The 17500-nt window shown below is 36.5% G+C and overlaps 1 protein-coding gene across 3 annotated transcripts in view; it reads left to right on the top strand.

Moving 5' to 3' along the window:
- SLC4A10 (solute carrier family 4 member 10) overlaps positions 1-17500 on the top strand; it is a 240345-nt gene that overhangs the window by 201773 nt on the left and 21072 nt on the right. For all 3 annotated transcript variants that reach the window (XM_068969333.1, XM_068969332.1, XM_068969334.1), the window contains 4 exons: positions 695-808; positions 1809-1970; positions 12196-12447; positions 13352-13420. In XM_068969333.1, coding sequence (XP_068825434.1) covers positions 695-808; positions 1809-1970; positions 12196-12447; positions 13352-13420 — 597 coding nt within the window. The remainder of the gene's footprint in view (positions 1-694; positions 809-1808; positions 1971-12195; positions 12448-13351; positions 13421-17500) is intronic.

Here is a 17500-nt window from a genome sequence, read left to right as displayed (position 1 = left end):
ATAGAATTGATTTTTTTTATTAAACTCCTGAATTTTGTATGTGTTTGTGTGTGTGACATAAAGGCATCCTAATAAAAGCCAGATCTTACTGAACATTGTTTAAGGATTTTGCTCAAAGAAGACTTTATAAATGAGAAATGGAATAACTTTTAAATTTACTTACTCTGTTGTGCACATTACCTGCTGCTATACTTATATCTCAGATAAACTATTATGATACTTCAATAAAAACAGATTTTATTTTATAGTGTTTGGGGTTTATCATATTCAAATGTTACCTGTGTGAGACAGAGTATTAAAATTTAGCCAAATTCTCTCCATGCAGTGTTATTCTGTATTTTGAATATTCACACACTGGAATTCATAATAAATTTAGATTTTTATCATCATCACTAGTGTGCATGTACCATGCATGATTCCCATAATAAACTTAGATTTTAAATAAATACTGAAAACAGCACAATCAGCATTGTAGCTATTCCATAATGCCTCATTTTGAAAAGGTTGAGTGTATATTTATCTTAATGACAGAGGTACATAAATATAAACATGACAGAATTAACAGTAATATTATAGTATGTATACAATGTAATAATATGATATCATGTCATAAAGTGTGATTCTAGATTATATTCCTGAGTATTCCTCACTATTTATAGTTCCTTCAAGTGACCAGTGTTTTAATTATCTTTAGGTTCGATCCATAGTGAGCGACTTTGCTGTCTTTCTTACGATCCTATGTATGGTTTTAATTGACTATGCCATTGGGATCCCGTCTCCAAAACTACAAGTACCAAGTGTTTTCAAGGTGAAGTTATCATAACATTTACTATTTCTCCATCTCTGTAGGTCTAATTTTTATTCAGATGATGGCTATAAACCTACCACTTGGGATTTTCATGAAAATATAAAGAATATTGATTAATATAACAGAAAATAAAATGCCCACAGCCCAACTACAATTTTGGTCTAATATTAAAAAATAAATAGTAATCACAGAAATAGAGACCTGGAAGCCACTTGAAAAAGTTTCCTGTTAATTCTTCCAGTAGGAAAGTCTATATTCCTAAAAGATAAGGACACATTTTGAAAATAAGGGAAATGCATTTTCTTTTTGCAGAATTGCACAATGGATAGGGATTGGAAAACAAATAAAATTAGGTCTGGAATAGAGTTTGAACCACGTTACAGCTATGACCTTGGGCCAGTTACTTAATCTCTTTGAACCTGTTTTCTCACCTATCAAACAGAGCTGGGGACTTCCTCAAAGAATTGTCAAAATGAATTCATTTGGGACTCATCTCAGGCACCAGCCATGTTTAGAACCCTTCCCTGAGTGTCTTTTGGCTGTTTTTACTTAGTGGCCTGGATACACATCTGAAATGAGTTATACACAGTTGTCAATGTGATATTTGTAAAAGTGAATGAATTTGCCAATCTAATAGCACATATGATAATGGTAATATGATTTTATTTAATGTTGATTAAGAACACAGATTTTTGAGCCAGTCTATCAGAGTTGAAATATTGTCTTCACCACTCACAAGCTTTGGGACCTTGAGAAATTTATTCTCTATGCCTGTTTCCTTGTCTGTGACTTCTTTAGACTGTTGTGAAGGAAAAAGTGAGTTGAAATATTTAAAACACTTAGAATGGTGCCTGGTACCATGTTTTGTGAATATTGTTATTAAGTATAATTCACTTGGCATATCAGTTTATAATTAGGGCTTTCCTGGTATTATAAGACTTCATTTGATTAGATATTTATTAATCCAGTTAATAACTATGCATTCTTTAATTTTTCACAGCCCACAAGAGATGATCGTGGCTGGTTTGTTACCCCTTTAGGTCCAAATCCATGGTGGACAGTAATAGCTGCTATTATTCCAGCTTTACTTTGTACTATTCTAATTTTTATGGACCAACAGATTACAGCTGTCATTATCAACAGAAAAGAACATAAGCTAAAGGTATATTTTAGCATCTATTTTAATGTAAATCATTATGATTTAACAGATCAATTGATGTTTTTTATGTTTATTATGCTTTGTATTCTATATTATACTTTGTATTCTATAGTCATTTGCAGAGTGAAATATTAAAATTTTCAGATTTATCATTTTATTTTCTATATTCACGGTACTTTGTCTTACAATAAGCTTAAACTGATTATTAATTAATTCATTTATGGCACTTGGCTGAGCTCTAAATTCTAAAACCCTACCTCTAGGACTTAAAATTTAAAAATGTTGCCAAAGTTCTAGTGTTCTTTACCATGTTTAACACATTTTAATGAAGTGGTCTATTTTGGTGAAGTGTAGTTTTACCAATTTGTCTTACATCTGAGATTCTTCTATTTCTATATTTAACTCTAAGTATGTCTATTAGATTGCATTTATTTTGGAACAAATTACATCTTCAAATAATTCTCATTTTTCTTTAGTTATTTCTCCATCTATAATGTCTATGACATCAAAACCAAGTTATAAATGTTATAGTTTTTAAGTGACATCTTTGTTTAGTTTTACTGCAGATTTCAGTGATTTTCTTTTACAAAGAGAATAAATATAAATATATTTTATTTATTATATTCTGACCCTGCCATTTTGCAACTGTGAATAAAGTTGTTCATTGGTATGAGATATATAATGGGAGCACTGTCATTTATAGGAATATATTAAGTTAAATTGAATCAACAAAATCACTGAATGGTTAAAAGTACTCTGAATCAAACCTTATAAAAATTAGAACACTCACAATGTTGTTTTTTCTGGTATCATGGGATAATGGTGAGCTATCATCATATATTCTTTAAATTCTAGGAAAAATTTTGTCAGAGCAACAAATTATACTTTATAGAATTTTAAAGTATGTACCTCAGGAAGATTTTAAAAACCTGATTGAACTATTTGATAGGAAGGAGAAGGAAATGGCAATCCACTCCGGTACTATTGCCTGGAAAATCCCGTGGACAGAGGAGCCTGGTAGGCTCCAGTCTACGGGGTCACAAAGAGTCGGACACAACTGAGCGACTTCACTAGTAATGACATAGTAAAACTTGATGACTTCACAAAAGTTAACAAAGGACTGAATGAACCAGAGAATATTCTTATAACTTTTATGGTTTCTATCTGAAAAATTACAGGTTTGAATCTTGTGTTTTCCAGGAGTAGAGAAAACCTTCCTCTCAAACTAATTATGAAAATAATTTGGTAAAATTATACGTTATAAACAAAACAATTATATTTTCTCTCTTTCTGACTTCTCCAGAAATTTGAAACTCTTAGGTTTCCAGTATGGAGAAGGCAATGGCACCCCACTCCAGTACTCTTGCCTGGAAAATCTCATGGGCTGAGGAGCCTGGTAGGCTGCAGTCCATGGGGTCGCTAAGAGTCGGACACGACTGAGTGACTTCACTTTCACTTTTCACTTTCATGCATTGGAGAAGGAAATGGCAACCCACTCCAGTGTTCTTGCCTAGAGAATCCCAGGGACGGGGGAGCCTGGTGGGCTGCCCATCTACAGGGTCGCACAGAGTCGGACACGACTGAAGCGACTTAGCAGCAGCAGTAATGACATAAATATAAGAAACCAGTTATTTGCAATAAATCCTACTGAAAAGGAATGTTGTCTATTATATTGGGGAGAATGTGTATCTGTTTTAAAATAAAGAGCATTTTTTTATTCTGTTTTAAGAAAGTAACAAGAGTGCTCAAAACCTTTTTAAAAAAATGAGTTCATATTAACTTCTTGTTTTTGTCAAAGAAAAATTTTAATCATTAAAGATATATTCTACAAAAATATCACAAGAAGTCTTAGGAACTAGACCAATGATGTGCTGGTACATGTTTAACAACCAGTTCTCTGTGTGTAAAAAAAAGTACCCTGATTTATAATGTTTGCCGATTTTCATGATGTGAATACTCCCATCATGGCCCATTTCAAGCTACCAAAGTGACATCAATTGGCAGGAAGAAAATTGAAAATTAAACAATTGGCTCTTATAAGTCTATATAGCTGGCTCCAAAATACTGCTGAACTACATTATTCAATATTAGAAACTTTGAATCATTTACAGCTCTCAAAATAAGAAATTCAGATTTCCAAGTTAGTAGTCAACTTATTTAATATCAATCATTCAAAAATATTTGATATTAAAGTATCAGCCTTCTGCAAAAGCAAATACTGCCACAACCTAATTATTAAAGTTACAGAGTTAAATAATCTATAAAGCTGGTGTTAAGAACTTTATGTTGAACATTTTTAGTCTGCTATTCTCTAAGAAGTAGGAAAACATTTTTCCTAGATACCAGTTTATTTTTTAAAACTGAAAACATCTCCATTTTTCTCATCTCTATTCTTATTGTATACTGAAATATGTATTTTCATACTGCATATGTTGCTTTTTTTTTTGCATAAGAGCATTATCATGGTAATCTTCCCATGTCAACAGTATAGACTGCATTATCCTTTTAATGGAAGTTTATATATTTCCTTGTATGACACGTGTTTTTAAATGAACTAAAAGACTCTTGTTTTAGAAAGAAGACTATATAATCATTGTTTCCCTTTCAGAAGAAGTTGTTTTTTTGTTTGTTTGTTTTTGCTTTTATAATTAGGCAGAAATATTACTAATTTCACTGAAAAATTCTCTTTGTATATTTGTGTTCCAAATATTAGTGGAATTATATTAAAACAGAATGTAGAAGTAAGTGAAGAATTGCCAAGGGTGATGTTACCTCTTTGGCTGTCCTGTATGCTTGCCCTTTCCAAATCTCTCTACCTTATAATCACATAATGCTTGCTCTTTGTTCTTCCTGAGTCCGTGGTAGGCCCTTGACATTCACAGACTTTCCAAAGCTCCCGACCAATAAATGTACTATGTTATTCCACCTTTATATATCATGTAGAATAGCTAAAATATAGTAAAGCATTCTTTAAGTTGTCCTTTCAATTACTTCTTTTCTAGAATTAAATGCTTTTGTCAAATTAAAGCATTTAATATTTTTGTCACTAAAATGAAGTTGAGACTATATTATTAAACTATATTATATTATTTGTACATTACTTTTTATTGTACAAATTGCTGTATAGTCGAAAGATGCCTATTTTACCCCTTAATAGCCTGGATTTAATAGACAGAGCAAATCTGGTTTAATCATAAAGCCAGATAAGGCTTTGCTATATTGTCACAAGAAGAAGAGTTGGTCTTTTCTTGGCCACTATGAGTCTGAACACCCTCAATTTCCTTTGGATACAGATATTTTCAAAGTAAGTTCTGTCCAGTGAAGACATATTTTATCTACACTGAATACTTTTTTTTTTTTTTTTGCCTCTAACCTGTGTTCTGTAAGCTTCAGTATCATGTGGCGTGCTGCTACTGATTTTCCTGTTAACAGCAAAAAAATCACTTTCTCAGAATGTTCTTTGCTCAGAGTAACGGTCTGTTCCATAACTGCTCTCCCCACCTGTTGCTTCCCTGAAATGTCTGCACAGCCTCTGGCTTTTACTTGAACCACATTGTCACAAAAAGACACCTGTTTCTTGATTATATCCCCAGACCACAAGTTAACCACATCATCAACTTTTGCTGATTCTCTTCTCTTATTTAGAAACCTGTTTTTGTCTTGATTGGAGCATTCCCTGAGATAGTTAGATGAATGACGATTTCTAGATGCTGTATCAAGCATCTGGTAGAGGTCATGTTATATATTTAAGTCGACATCACATGGCCAAGTCACCTAGAAATTTCATCATTTCATTCTTTATCTCTTCCAAACTTATGTTTTAGATCTTTTCACTTTTTCTTCCCTTCCATTACCAAAACCAGTTGCTGAGGTTTTCTCCCAGAGGAATTTTTTTATTTTAGAGGATTTTTCTCCTACTACTAAATTTTTTTTTTTTTTTTTTTGTCATTTTGTGTTACTACATATGCAATAAGTCTGTGTTGAGCTGAAGAGTCTAGTGCCAACTCACAGGGTAAGTGACTGACTCCTCCCTCAGAATGAAGAATTTCAAGACCCGCAAAACTTTAATTCACAACACCTCATGATCTTTAGGTCACTCAAAAGCATCAGAAGTTGCAAATGTAAAAACTCGAGAATGCAAATTACCATTCATATTATATGTAGATGTAAATCCATACTCTCTCTAGCATTTCTCATTTGTTTGTTTCTACCCTAGAGAAGTAGAATAAACATTGGTTAACTGACTCCCTTTGAAAATCATGAAAATTTTCCACTTTTAAAAGAAATATATTCTTTAAAAGTGGGAAGCTACTGTCTTTCAGAAGAGAAAGTTTCTGTTAGGATATAACTGTGGGCTTTTCTTCATGTTTCTGCAGACAGCTCAGGCTTCTTTTGACATCATTTTTTAATAAACAGCAATACAATCCCAGATCACTGGAGTAAATGAATACATTTGCCACATTCATTTGGCACCACATTCTCTTGATGATCATGGCATTTGATATGTTCTTTTTTGCCCTCTTTGTCAGCCTGGTTCTTCATGTCAATCTATAGTCTCTTATGTGGTTAACTTGACAGATGCAGGAAATTGCTGCCAAGCTTGGAATGAATTTTTTCAGCAGTGGCATCTGGGCATCAGATGGTCCTCTTGGCTGGCCTCTTGTCTTGCTGCATGTTGGTTTCAGTGGGGTCTGGTGTAGCATCACCTGTTGCTAGCTCCCTTTTCCTCCCATATGTCCATTTCCCGTGTTTCGTGGATGAATGTGAGAATAGAAGCACTGATTCTGTCTTTATTTCAGAAAAAAAATCTACAGAAATATGTTAGAAGGTACAGAGTTCTCTCTCTGACAAAGGGACACTTCCTTTTGGCTGGCATGCCTATCAGCTAATAATTTGGTTGCAGAGACCATGGTTTTGAAGACGTTTTAAATGGAAGGCAAGACGAAGGATGATGATTAATTAGTGGAAGTGCCAGAACTGCTTTATTTCCTTTGACTCACATTAAATTAAGCTGCTCCCATTGTTGTACAACATAATCAGGGGGAAATTGTATTTTTGATTTTATTATCTGCTTGGACTTTACAAAGCTAGCTTTCTAAATTTAAAAAGGAAATTATTCTCTTGGAAAGTGTTATTTTGTCTGCTTACTGCAGTCTAGCATCCCACAGTTTACATTTGTATCATTTTTTTTTTTAACAGCAAGCAAGTGATTTTATTTTTTAAAAACTTATAATTTTGTTCTGGGGTATAGCCAACTAACAATGTTGTGATAGTTTCAGGTAAACAACGAAGGGATTCAGCCCTACATTCTCCTCCAAACTCCCCTCCCATCCAGGCTACCACGTCATATTTTTGAAACACTAAGACAAGAACTATAGGAAATGGTTGTCATGAAGAAGGCCTTCCTTCTATTCTTATGCCATAGGGAGCATATACTGTGGGAAAGACCGGGGTGTCCTGAAAGCATAAGCCTGACTCTCAAGTCCCCATGTCCTCTACCCTCCTCTCATGTCTCTCTCTCAGCTGCTAGCACCTCTTCCATTCTCTCGTAGCAATACCACAGATTTGCAAAACAGCCCAGGGGCACCATTTACATTGTACTGCCTCAGTGTCAAGGGCTCGAAGGTCAGATCCTCTGCTGTCCTGTGTTCTTCACACTGCACAGTTCCTAGGATAAGACTTGTCTAACTGCTTAAGACTCTGTCCTTCTTCTTCGGGACTAGAAATCTTTATTTAATTAATTTATTTATTATTTTGGACTGCGCTGGGTCTTCGTTGCTATCCAGGCTTTTCTCTCGTTGTGATGAGTGGGGGATACTCTAGTTGCAATGCGCAGGCTGCTCACTGTGGTGGCCTCTCTTGTTGTGGAGCACAGGTTCTAGAGCACCGGGACTCAGTAGTTGCGACTCGCAGGCTCTAGAGAACAGGCTCAGTAGTTGTGGCATGTGGGCTTACTTGTCCCTCAGCGTGTGGGATCTCCCTTGACCAGGGATAGAACCCATGTCTCCTGCGTTGGCAGGAGGATTCTTTTCCACTGAGTCATAGGAAGCCCAATGGGACTAAAATTTGAGTTCTATCCTATGCATCTACATCTTCCAAGATGTTCTGCAAAAGGATTAGGGGACCATAGTCTGGCTCTGGTGAAGCTTCTTATACTTTCTTGGTCATGCTGACACAAAGGTGTTTCTCTTCCCACCTTCCAGCTCTCTCCAGAACACCTCTCCGGAGTTATTAGCAGAAATCCTCTCCAGATTTATTAGCCGAAAAATTGTCTAGGGTCATATTCACAGGTGAAATTGAGTTTAGGCATTTGGGTGAACCTGGAGCATTACCGCAGCTAAGCTGACCCAAGGAAGAGTGCCACTGAATTGGTGACAGTGCAGGAGGAAAAAAGGTTCTTGTGTGGATATGTCTCATTTTCTTTTCTCTGTCATCTCCTGCACGTTTATGATTTGGCACGGGTAAGCAGAAAGGGAAGGAAGTACAACTGATTTTAAGGGTGTTTTTCTTAATAAAACAATGAAATAAAATAGCAGAAAGAAAACACTACCATCACAAATACACATCAAGTACTCAGTATGTTTTACCTTCAAGGCTATATTGGCTTTCAGATAAACTAGAAACTGCTTGCAGCTTGGTAAAACTGCCTCTAAAAAAAGTAAAAATTACTCCTCTAGAATAATTAGTAATTTCTGCTCACATTCATAATAATAAATTTAAGTTATATTTATTTTAAAATTACACCTAAATTTGATTTTAAAAATGTTTCAGTTATGCATATTTCCTTTTAAAATTGTCAGTCTGTGACTTTTTGATTGCTTATTGTATGTTAATGATTGCACTAAAAATTGGGATATACTGAGAAATTATGTGATAAGTTTACCTGCCCTTAAGAAACATATACATATTTTTATTAAGGAGCCTTGAAACAAGTAAGTACAAAAGAAGAAAGTTTTTGTTCAATTGTGAAAACATGATAGTCCCTAACATTTACTTGGTGCTTACTAATATATCAGACATCGTTCTAAATGATGTGAAAATCATTTGTAAATTATTTAATTATCAGAACAACTCAGCACTATGTCTCTTGTCATCATCATCACCATTTTCAGATAGGGAAACAGAGACACAAAAGTTTAGATGATTCATCCAAGATCATTGCTTAAGCCAGCATTTGATTCCTGGCTGGATCATGGAAAAAGCAAGAGAGTTCTAGAAATACATCTATTTCTGCTTTATTGACCATGCCAAAGCCTTTGACTGTGTGGATCACAATAAACTGTGGAAAATTCTGAAAGAGATGGGAATACCAGACCACCTAATCTGCCTCTTGAGAAACCTATATGCAGGTCAGGAAGCAACAGTTAAAACTGGACATGGAACAACAGACTGGTTCCAGATAGGAAAAGGAGTACATCAAGGCTGTATATTGTCACCCTGCTTATTTAACTTATATGCAGAGTACATCATGAGAAACACTGGACTGGAAGAAGCACGAGCTGGAATCAAGATTGCCGGGAGAAATATCAATAACCTCAGATAAGCAGATGACACCACCCTTATGGCAGAAAGTGAAGAGGAACTCAAAAGCCTCTTGCTGAAAGTGAAAGAGGAGAGTGAAAAAGTTGGCTTAAAGCTCAACATTCAGAAAACGAAGATCATGGCATCTGGTCCCATCACTTCATGGGAAATAGATGGGGAAACAGTGGAAACAGTGTCAGACTTTATTTTGGGGGACTCCAAAATCACTGCAGATGGTGATTGCAGCCATGCAATTAAAAGACGCTTACTCCTTGGAAGGAAAGTTATGACCAACCTAGATAGGATATTCAAAAGCAGAGACATTACTTTGCCAACAAAGGTCTGTCTCAGTTCAGTTCAGTTCATTTCAGTCGCTCAGTCGTGTCTGTCTCTGTGATCCCATGAACTGCAGCATGCCAGGCCTCCCTGTCCATCACCAACTCCCAGAGTTCACTCAAACTCACATCCATCAAGTCGGTGATGCCATCCAGCCATCTCATCCTCTGTCGTCCCCTTTTCCTCCTTCCCCCAATCCCTCCCTGCATCAGAGTCTTTTCCAACGAGTCAACTCTTCGCATGAGGTGGCCAAAGTACTGGAGTTTTAGCTTCAACATCAATCCTTCCAAAGAACACCCAGGACTGATCTCCTTTAGAATGGACTGGTTGGATCTCCTTGCAGAGAAGACTCTCAAGAGTTCAAAAGCATCAATTCTTTGGCACTCAGCTTTCTTCACAGTCCAACTCTCACATCCATACATGACCACTGGAAAAACCATAGCCTTGACTAGATGGACCTTTGTTGGCAAAGTAATGTCTCTGCTTTTGAATATCCTATCTAGGTTGGTCATAACTTTTCTTCCAAGGAGTAAGCGTCTTCTAATTTCATGGCTGCAGTCACCATCTGCACTGATTTTGGAGTCCCCCAAAATAAAGTCTGACACTGTTTCCACTGTTTCCCCATCTATTTCCCATGAAGTGATGGGACCAGATTCCATGATCTTCGTTTTCTGAATGTTGAGCTTTAAGCCAATCTTTTTCATTCTCCACTTTCACTTTCATCAAGAGGCTTTTGAGTTCCTCTTCACTTTCTGCCATAAGGGTGGTGTCATCTGCTTATCTGAGGTTATTGATATTTCTCCCGGCAGTCTTGATTCCAGCTTGTGCTTCTTCCAGCCTGTCTAGTCAATGGTTTTTCCTGTGGTCATGTATGGATGTGAGAGTTGGACTGTGAAGAAAGCTGAGCACCAAAGAATTGATGGTTTTAAACTGTGGTGTTGGAGAAGACTCTTGAGACTCCCTTGGACTGCAAGGAGATCCAACCAGTCTATTCTAAAGGTGATCAGTCCTGGGTGTTCTTTGGAAGGACTGATGTTGAAGCTGAAACTCCAATACTTGGGCCACGTCACACGAAGAGTTGACTCATTGGAAAAGACTCTGATGCAGGGAGGGATTGGGGGAAGGAGGAAAAGGGGACGACAGAGGTTGAGATGGCTGGATGACATCACCGACTCGATGGACATGAGTTTGGGTGAGCTCTGGGAGTTGGTGATGGACAGGGAGGCCTGGCATGCTGCAATTCATAGAGTCACAAAGAGTCAGACATGACTGAGCGACTGAACTGAACTGAACTGAACCTGTCTCCAGAACTTAGACTCTTAACCATCTTATTATATTGCCTCTCATGAAGTAGTCATTAAAAGTTGGAATAGAAAATAGCATTTGCTAACTCTTAGGCTTTACACTGTCAATTTCCTATGGGTGATGGTGACAGCACTGTCCCCCATCTTGTTTGTGTCCTCTAAGGACTCTTAGCCAATCAGTTTCCTCAAGGGAAGAGTCTTCAGTTCTCCACACCTCCGCATGTCCCATGCATCCATGTTTCCTTATTTACATTTCCTATCTCATTCAAGAGAGCACTCAAGTTTGCAGCATCTTGAAGCCAGTGATGGAATCATATAGGGGATAGAAAGCACAAAACTATCATTTTAAGGAGAGGCCAAATTTTTCTAGTGCTGCAAGAGATGAGAACAAGATAGTTCTATGCTAGGATAAAAATGAGTATGTAAAAGGAAGTTTAGCTTCTATGATATTATTTTTCACAATAAAAGTCAACCATTGAGAAAAAAGAGGGTAAATGGAAAGGACTTAACAAGAGTTTATCCTTTCAGAGTTCTTAGCAAGAGGGCTTCCTGGATATTGTCAGGAAGTGGTGTCTAGTCACAACCAGGCCATTCTTAGCTCTACTGGGGACACAGTTGTTACTTTGTTTTCTCAGCCTAATGCCTGATATATAATTGATGCTCAATAATTTTTTGTATAAATTAATGATGAAAGACATGAATTACAAATTAACCTGCCCATTTAAGGAACCAAAATAAAGGGACTGTATTTGATAATGACTTTACCTATTCAGTAAAAATAGAATGGAAACTAGTGTACTAGTAAGCCAGAATTATATCTATTAAAATATGTAGAAGTCACTATAATCATAATTGCAGTAGGAACATCTGTAGCTTTTCTTTAAGTGGACTGTATATTTTGAGACTATTCTCTTTTTATCTTTAATTTATTTTGCATTTCAGAATCAGTTATGTAAGATTCAAAATAGTACCTTTTTTCTCTTCTTTACTGTTCTGTGGTAGTGGTGTCATTGGTATTTATGCTAAATTCAGGTAGAATAAGAATCCTGTTTTCTTTCTCTTAACAGAAAGGTTGTGGGTACCATCTGGATCTGTTAATGGTGGCTGTCATGCTGGGTGTGTGCTCCATCATGGGCCTGCCATGGTTTGTGGCTGCCACTGTCCTTTCTATCACTCATGTCAACAGCCTGAAACTGGAATCTGAATGTTCAGCTCCAGGAGAACAACCCAAATTTCTTGGCATTCGGGAGCAAAGAGTTACGGGGCTTATGATTTTCATTCTCATGGGCTCATCAGTCTTTATGACTAGTATTCTAAAGGTAATGGAATCTCCCTTTGTGAATTTGAGAGAAGGTAGAATATATATATTATTGTTTAAGAAATTTCATTTGAGTCTAAGCCATCAATTTGTAAATATTGTATGGCATGTGATGAAAGTGATGAATTTTTTTTACCATGTTTATATAGCTTCTTACCAAGGGAAATTATGTGCTATATTTTAGAATCCTTAAGTATGTAGAAAATTTAATCTGGCAAAGTAAATTTGATGTATAAATTATTATTGTAATTTTGAAATGGTAATCAAGTTCTGGGAAACAGTCACTCATCTCTGACTAACTTGTGACCTGAGTTTACTGTATGCCTGCACAATAGAAAGCTTCTAATTTCTTGTCAGTGGACAGATATGTTTGAGATTAATATTACTTCATAAAGGGAGAGGCATAGAGATAAGCAGCGCCATGATCATGGCCACGTATACAGTTTCGTATTTTAAATGTTCCATAAAATTACGACATGGACATCGTTATTGGATATACTTTTTTTTATGTTTAAAATAATTGAATTCATTTTAAATATTTTAATTCATTTTAAATACTTGAATTCATTTAAATTTCCCTAGTGTAGCATAATAATATACTTGATATTTATTGTTTATTATACATCATGTGATTTTATTGATTTTGACCTATTAAATATGTCTAATAGACTTATTATTGTCCCTTTTTAGATATTGGGAAACTAAGGCACAGAAAGCTTAGGTAACTTACCTGAGGCTATGCAGCTAAAAAGTGCTAGAGCTGGGATTTGAACCTGTGTCTTCTGACCCTGCCCCATACTTCTAAAATATTTACCTTTCTGTGTTTTTCTTTGGAAGTACAAAATGTCTCAACCACATTATATTTGAAAATAACCTCTGCCTTTTTTCTAATTGTTCTTTTACAGTTCATTCCTATGCCAGTGCTATATGGAGTGTTTCTTTATATGGGTGCTTCATCACTAAAAGGAATTCAGGTAAATTACTTTATAATAATATAATAAGTAAAGTATATACAGTAAAGCTGTGATGACATATCTTACGGTCTGTTGATGCAAAGTCACTTGAGAGCTAAGAAAATGTCGTTATCTGAGGAGTAGCTTTCAGTCTACCGTTAAATTTCTTAAAAATTTCTTAAAAATGGTTCATAATCTGAGGGTAATTCTGTTTACTATGAGTATTTTGAAACTGTGGGGCTTCCCTGGTAGCTCACACAGTATAGAATCTGCCTGCAGTGTGGGAGACCCAGGTTCAATCCCTGGGTTGGGAAGATCCCCTGGAGACAGGAATGGCTACCCACTCCAGTATTCTGGCCTGGAGAGTCCCATGGACGGAGGAGCCTGGCAGGCTACAGTCTATGGGGTTGCAAACAACTGGACATCTGAGTGACTAACACACATACATTTTAAAACTGTAAAAAGTTTATTCTTTATAATCCTTTTAGAAAAGGATATCAGTATATTTAAAACTATATAAAATATTAAAATGTTTTTAATCTTTGATACTGTGATGATATATGTGGATCAATGAAAATAGTAAAAAAAAAAATACACAAAGATGTTCCTTGTAACACATATTATCAAAATATTGGAAACAATACAATTACTCAACAACAGTAAAATTAAGCAATCTATGGTTAATATAAATTTGATAAATTAATTTGAAATTTATAAATACGATGACCACGAAAATAACACAGTAAAAATGCTTATGACAAAGTGAAATGTGAGGTGAAAAAGTGGGAAAACAAGTTGTAACTACCACAGGTTTAAGAAACTGTGAGTGTGGGTAGATTAAAAAGGAAGGTGGAGAAAGAAAAACAATTTGTTAAGGTAATAAGATTCTGGGTGATTTTTGCCTTTTATGTTTGCTTTTCTGTTATTATTGCAATTGTCTTTATAGGATTATTTTTATAAATTAATAAGGAAAACCTTATAGATTGTTTAATTATTGGTTAAATAAATATAGTTTTCACATTAATTTCCCATTGTTACCTAAAAATTTCTATAAACTTATTGGCTTAAAACAGTAAACATTTATTATCTCACAGTTTCCATGGGTCATAAACTTGGAAATATAATAGCTGGGTGATTTTGGCTCAAGATGCCTTATGTGGCCGCTAACAAGATGTGGACAAGAACTGCAGTCATCTGAAGGCTTGGATAGGACTAGAAGGTGTTTATCCAAGATGGCTTATCCCAACGCTGTGGGCAAGAGATGGTAGTGCCTCTCTGCCTATTGATAAGCGGCCTCTCCATCAGACACTTAGGTGTCATCACAACAGAGTGTCATCACACATCACACCCAACGTCCATCCGAATGAGAAATAGGAGGCAGAGTGAGGCTGAGGTCACTGTGCCTACTGACAGTCTACAAGGTCGCACATAGTCACTTCCACTTTTCTTATATTTGTTAGAAGCCAGTCATCGTGGCCAGTTTGCACACACGAGGAGGGAAATTTAGACTCCATCGCTTGAAGAGAATAATATCAAAGAATTTGTGGACACATTTAAAAAATACCGCAAGAGGAACTTCCCTAGTGGTACAGTGGATGAGAATCTGCCTGCCAGTGCAGGGGACACTGGTTTGACCCCTGGTTCGGGAAGATTTGACATACCATGGAGCCACTGAGCCCGTGCGCCACAGCTATTGAGCAGCACTCTAGGGCCCCAGGTCACAATTACTGAGCCCGTGTGCCCTAGAGCCCATGCTCTGCGATGAAGGGTAGCCCCAACTTGCAGCTGGAGGAAACCCGCATGCAGCAGTGAAGACTCAGAGCAGCCCCAAAATTAAATGAATAAAATTTTAAAACATTTTTTTAAGTGCCACAAGATTATTTTAATTTTTTACTGAGGCCGTTGGCAAATTATTCCTGCTTATGTTATTATAGTGGGGTGAATAGTACCCCTTCCCTGCACATCCACCTGGAATCTCAGAATGTGACCTTATTCGGAAATAAAGTCTTTGCAGATAAAATCAGTTATGGATTTCAAGAGGAGCTCACCCTGAATTTAGGATGAACCCTAAATCCAATGACTGGAGTCCTGATAAGAAGATGAGAGGGCACAGAGAGACACAGGGAAGAAAGCCACATAAAGGTCGAGGCAGAGATTGGAATTTTGTCACCACAAGTCAAGGTATATCAGGAACCAGCAGAAGCTGGAAGAGGCAAGAAAATTTTCTTCCCTTCAGCCTTCAGACAGAGCAAGGCCGCACCAAAACCTCGAGTTTGAAATTCTGACCTCTACACCTATGAGAAAATAAATTTCTATTGTTTAAGCCACCAAGTTGTAATCTGTTACAGCAGCACTAGGAAACTAACACAGATTTCTATTTAAAATTTCCTTTGAATAATCTTGTTTTATGACAAGACTGTTGTCATAAATTTTCTTGAAAAAGAGACTAGTTTGAGGATTATTTATTGTATAATTTATTTTTGTTGGCTAAAAGAAAATATAAATTGCCACTTTTTCTATGACAAGATAGACTCATTACTGTTCAGTGACCTATAAAGGAACAGTCATCTGACTAAATGTTATTAATTCGTCAAATTAACACTTTTTAAGTGGAGCACAGGGTGTTAGATGGTGAACTGGCGCTTTAACAACAGACCACAAGAGAAACAGAAATAGAAGAGTTTATCACTCATAGGTCTTCACAGGAAGGACCTGGCCTTGAGGGGCCACGCGGGGAGGCCAAGACGAAATGGAGAGAAAGAGAGAGAGACAGGACCTAGGGCAGATGCCTTTATTAGGGTCAGTGGGTGGAGCACTTTGGGGTTGCTTGGCTAAGGCTGAAACTGGGCTTTTCAGATCGGAAGAGCAGGGTTTGGTGAGCTTTACAGAGGTCTTATCTAAGCGGTGCATAAGGAGGAGAAGGCACGGGAGGTTGTTGATCACAAGGCCCATTGGGGAAATTATACTAGGAACTTGTATTTACTTGTGACTCTGCAGGTAGCTATCTAAGGTATGCACTTGCATGAGGGGCTAGGGTAATTTAAGGTCGCTGCAGCCTGCTTGATCGGACAAAATGGGTGATGAGGCAGCAGGATCGTGGAAGATCTTGTCTAAACTCTCAATGCTGAGGGACAGGCAGTACAGGAACTCTTTTCCTGAGAAAATAATAAATCAGCTTCTGACCTTGGGAGAAGGAAAACCTCTTAGGCCCGAGGATGCTATTGGATGTCAGAACCAAGACATAACTTTAACATGATATTACTGTAAGATCACTAATCACCCAAAGTCGATAGGATGTGTTCATCCTGATACTGGATAAAAGTAACTTGGGAGGAGATGTGTTGAATCTTAAGAAATAAAGTACAATCCTCAGGGTTATAACTGAATGTTTCACTGTTATAACACTTGAGAAGTGTTATGCATTTAATTTTACTCTAACTGCATTTAATTTGTTCATTTATAACTTTATATATGAAAAATAAATTTTAAAAGAATTGGTCTGGTAAGACAGATAGGGAAGAGTGCTGAAGAGGTTTTGTTTGTTTTGCTGGGTTTTTTTTTTGCCTTTGGCAAAAGTTCTATGAGTACTAATTTCATCTGTAAGTGAAAAGTATTTATTATTAGGCCTCAGGCTCACATAAATACAGCAGCATAATTTTAAGAAATGAAGTAAAATCATTTTGATAGCTTCAACAGATTTTCTCCCCTAATTCCACTCACATGATTTTATTATACCCATGAACTTTGGAACTAAACAAGAATGTCAAATTTTGGAATTATTTGGGGCTGTGAATCTTTCAGATGAAAGTTGAGGAAAATATTATCAAAGACCCACAAGAAAAGTATAATGAGTTCTAAATAGCACAAATGAAACATCAAATAGGGTCTCACACTAAGAAACAGAGTTAGTGAAAATTTTAGTGAGCCCTGAACTCAGGGAGCTGAAATTCCTATTTGGAATATTGTGGCTACCTGGATGGAGAAATGGGATGCTGATATTAGGATAAGATCAAAGGTACATGCAAAACTCAGAATACATTTATCATGACTATCATTAGGTACTTGAGTAGTAATAATTAAAAATGTGCAGAATATCAGCAG

The sequence above is a fragment of the Capricornis sumatraensis genome, chromosome 3 (genome assembly GCF_032405125.1).
Source record: "Capricornis sumatraensis isolate serow.1 chromosome 3, serow.2, whole genome shotgun sequence".
NCBI classification, from domain to species: Eukaryota; Metazoa; Chordata; class Mammalia; order Artiodactyla; family Bovidae; genus Capricornis; species Capricornis sumatraensis.
This window is presented reverse-complemented; position numbering and strand designations above follow the sequence as displayed.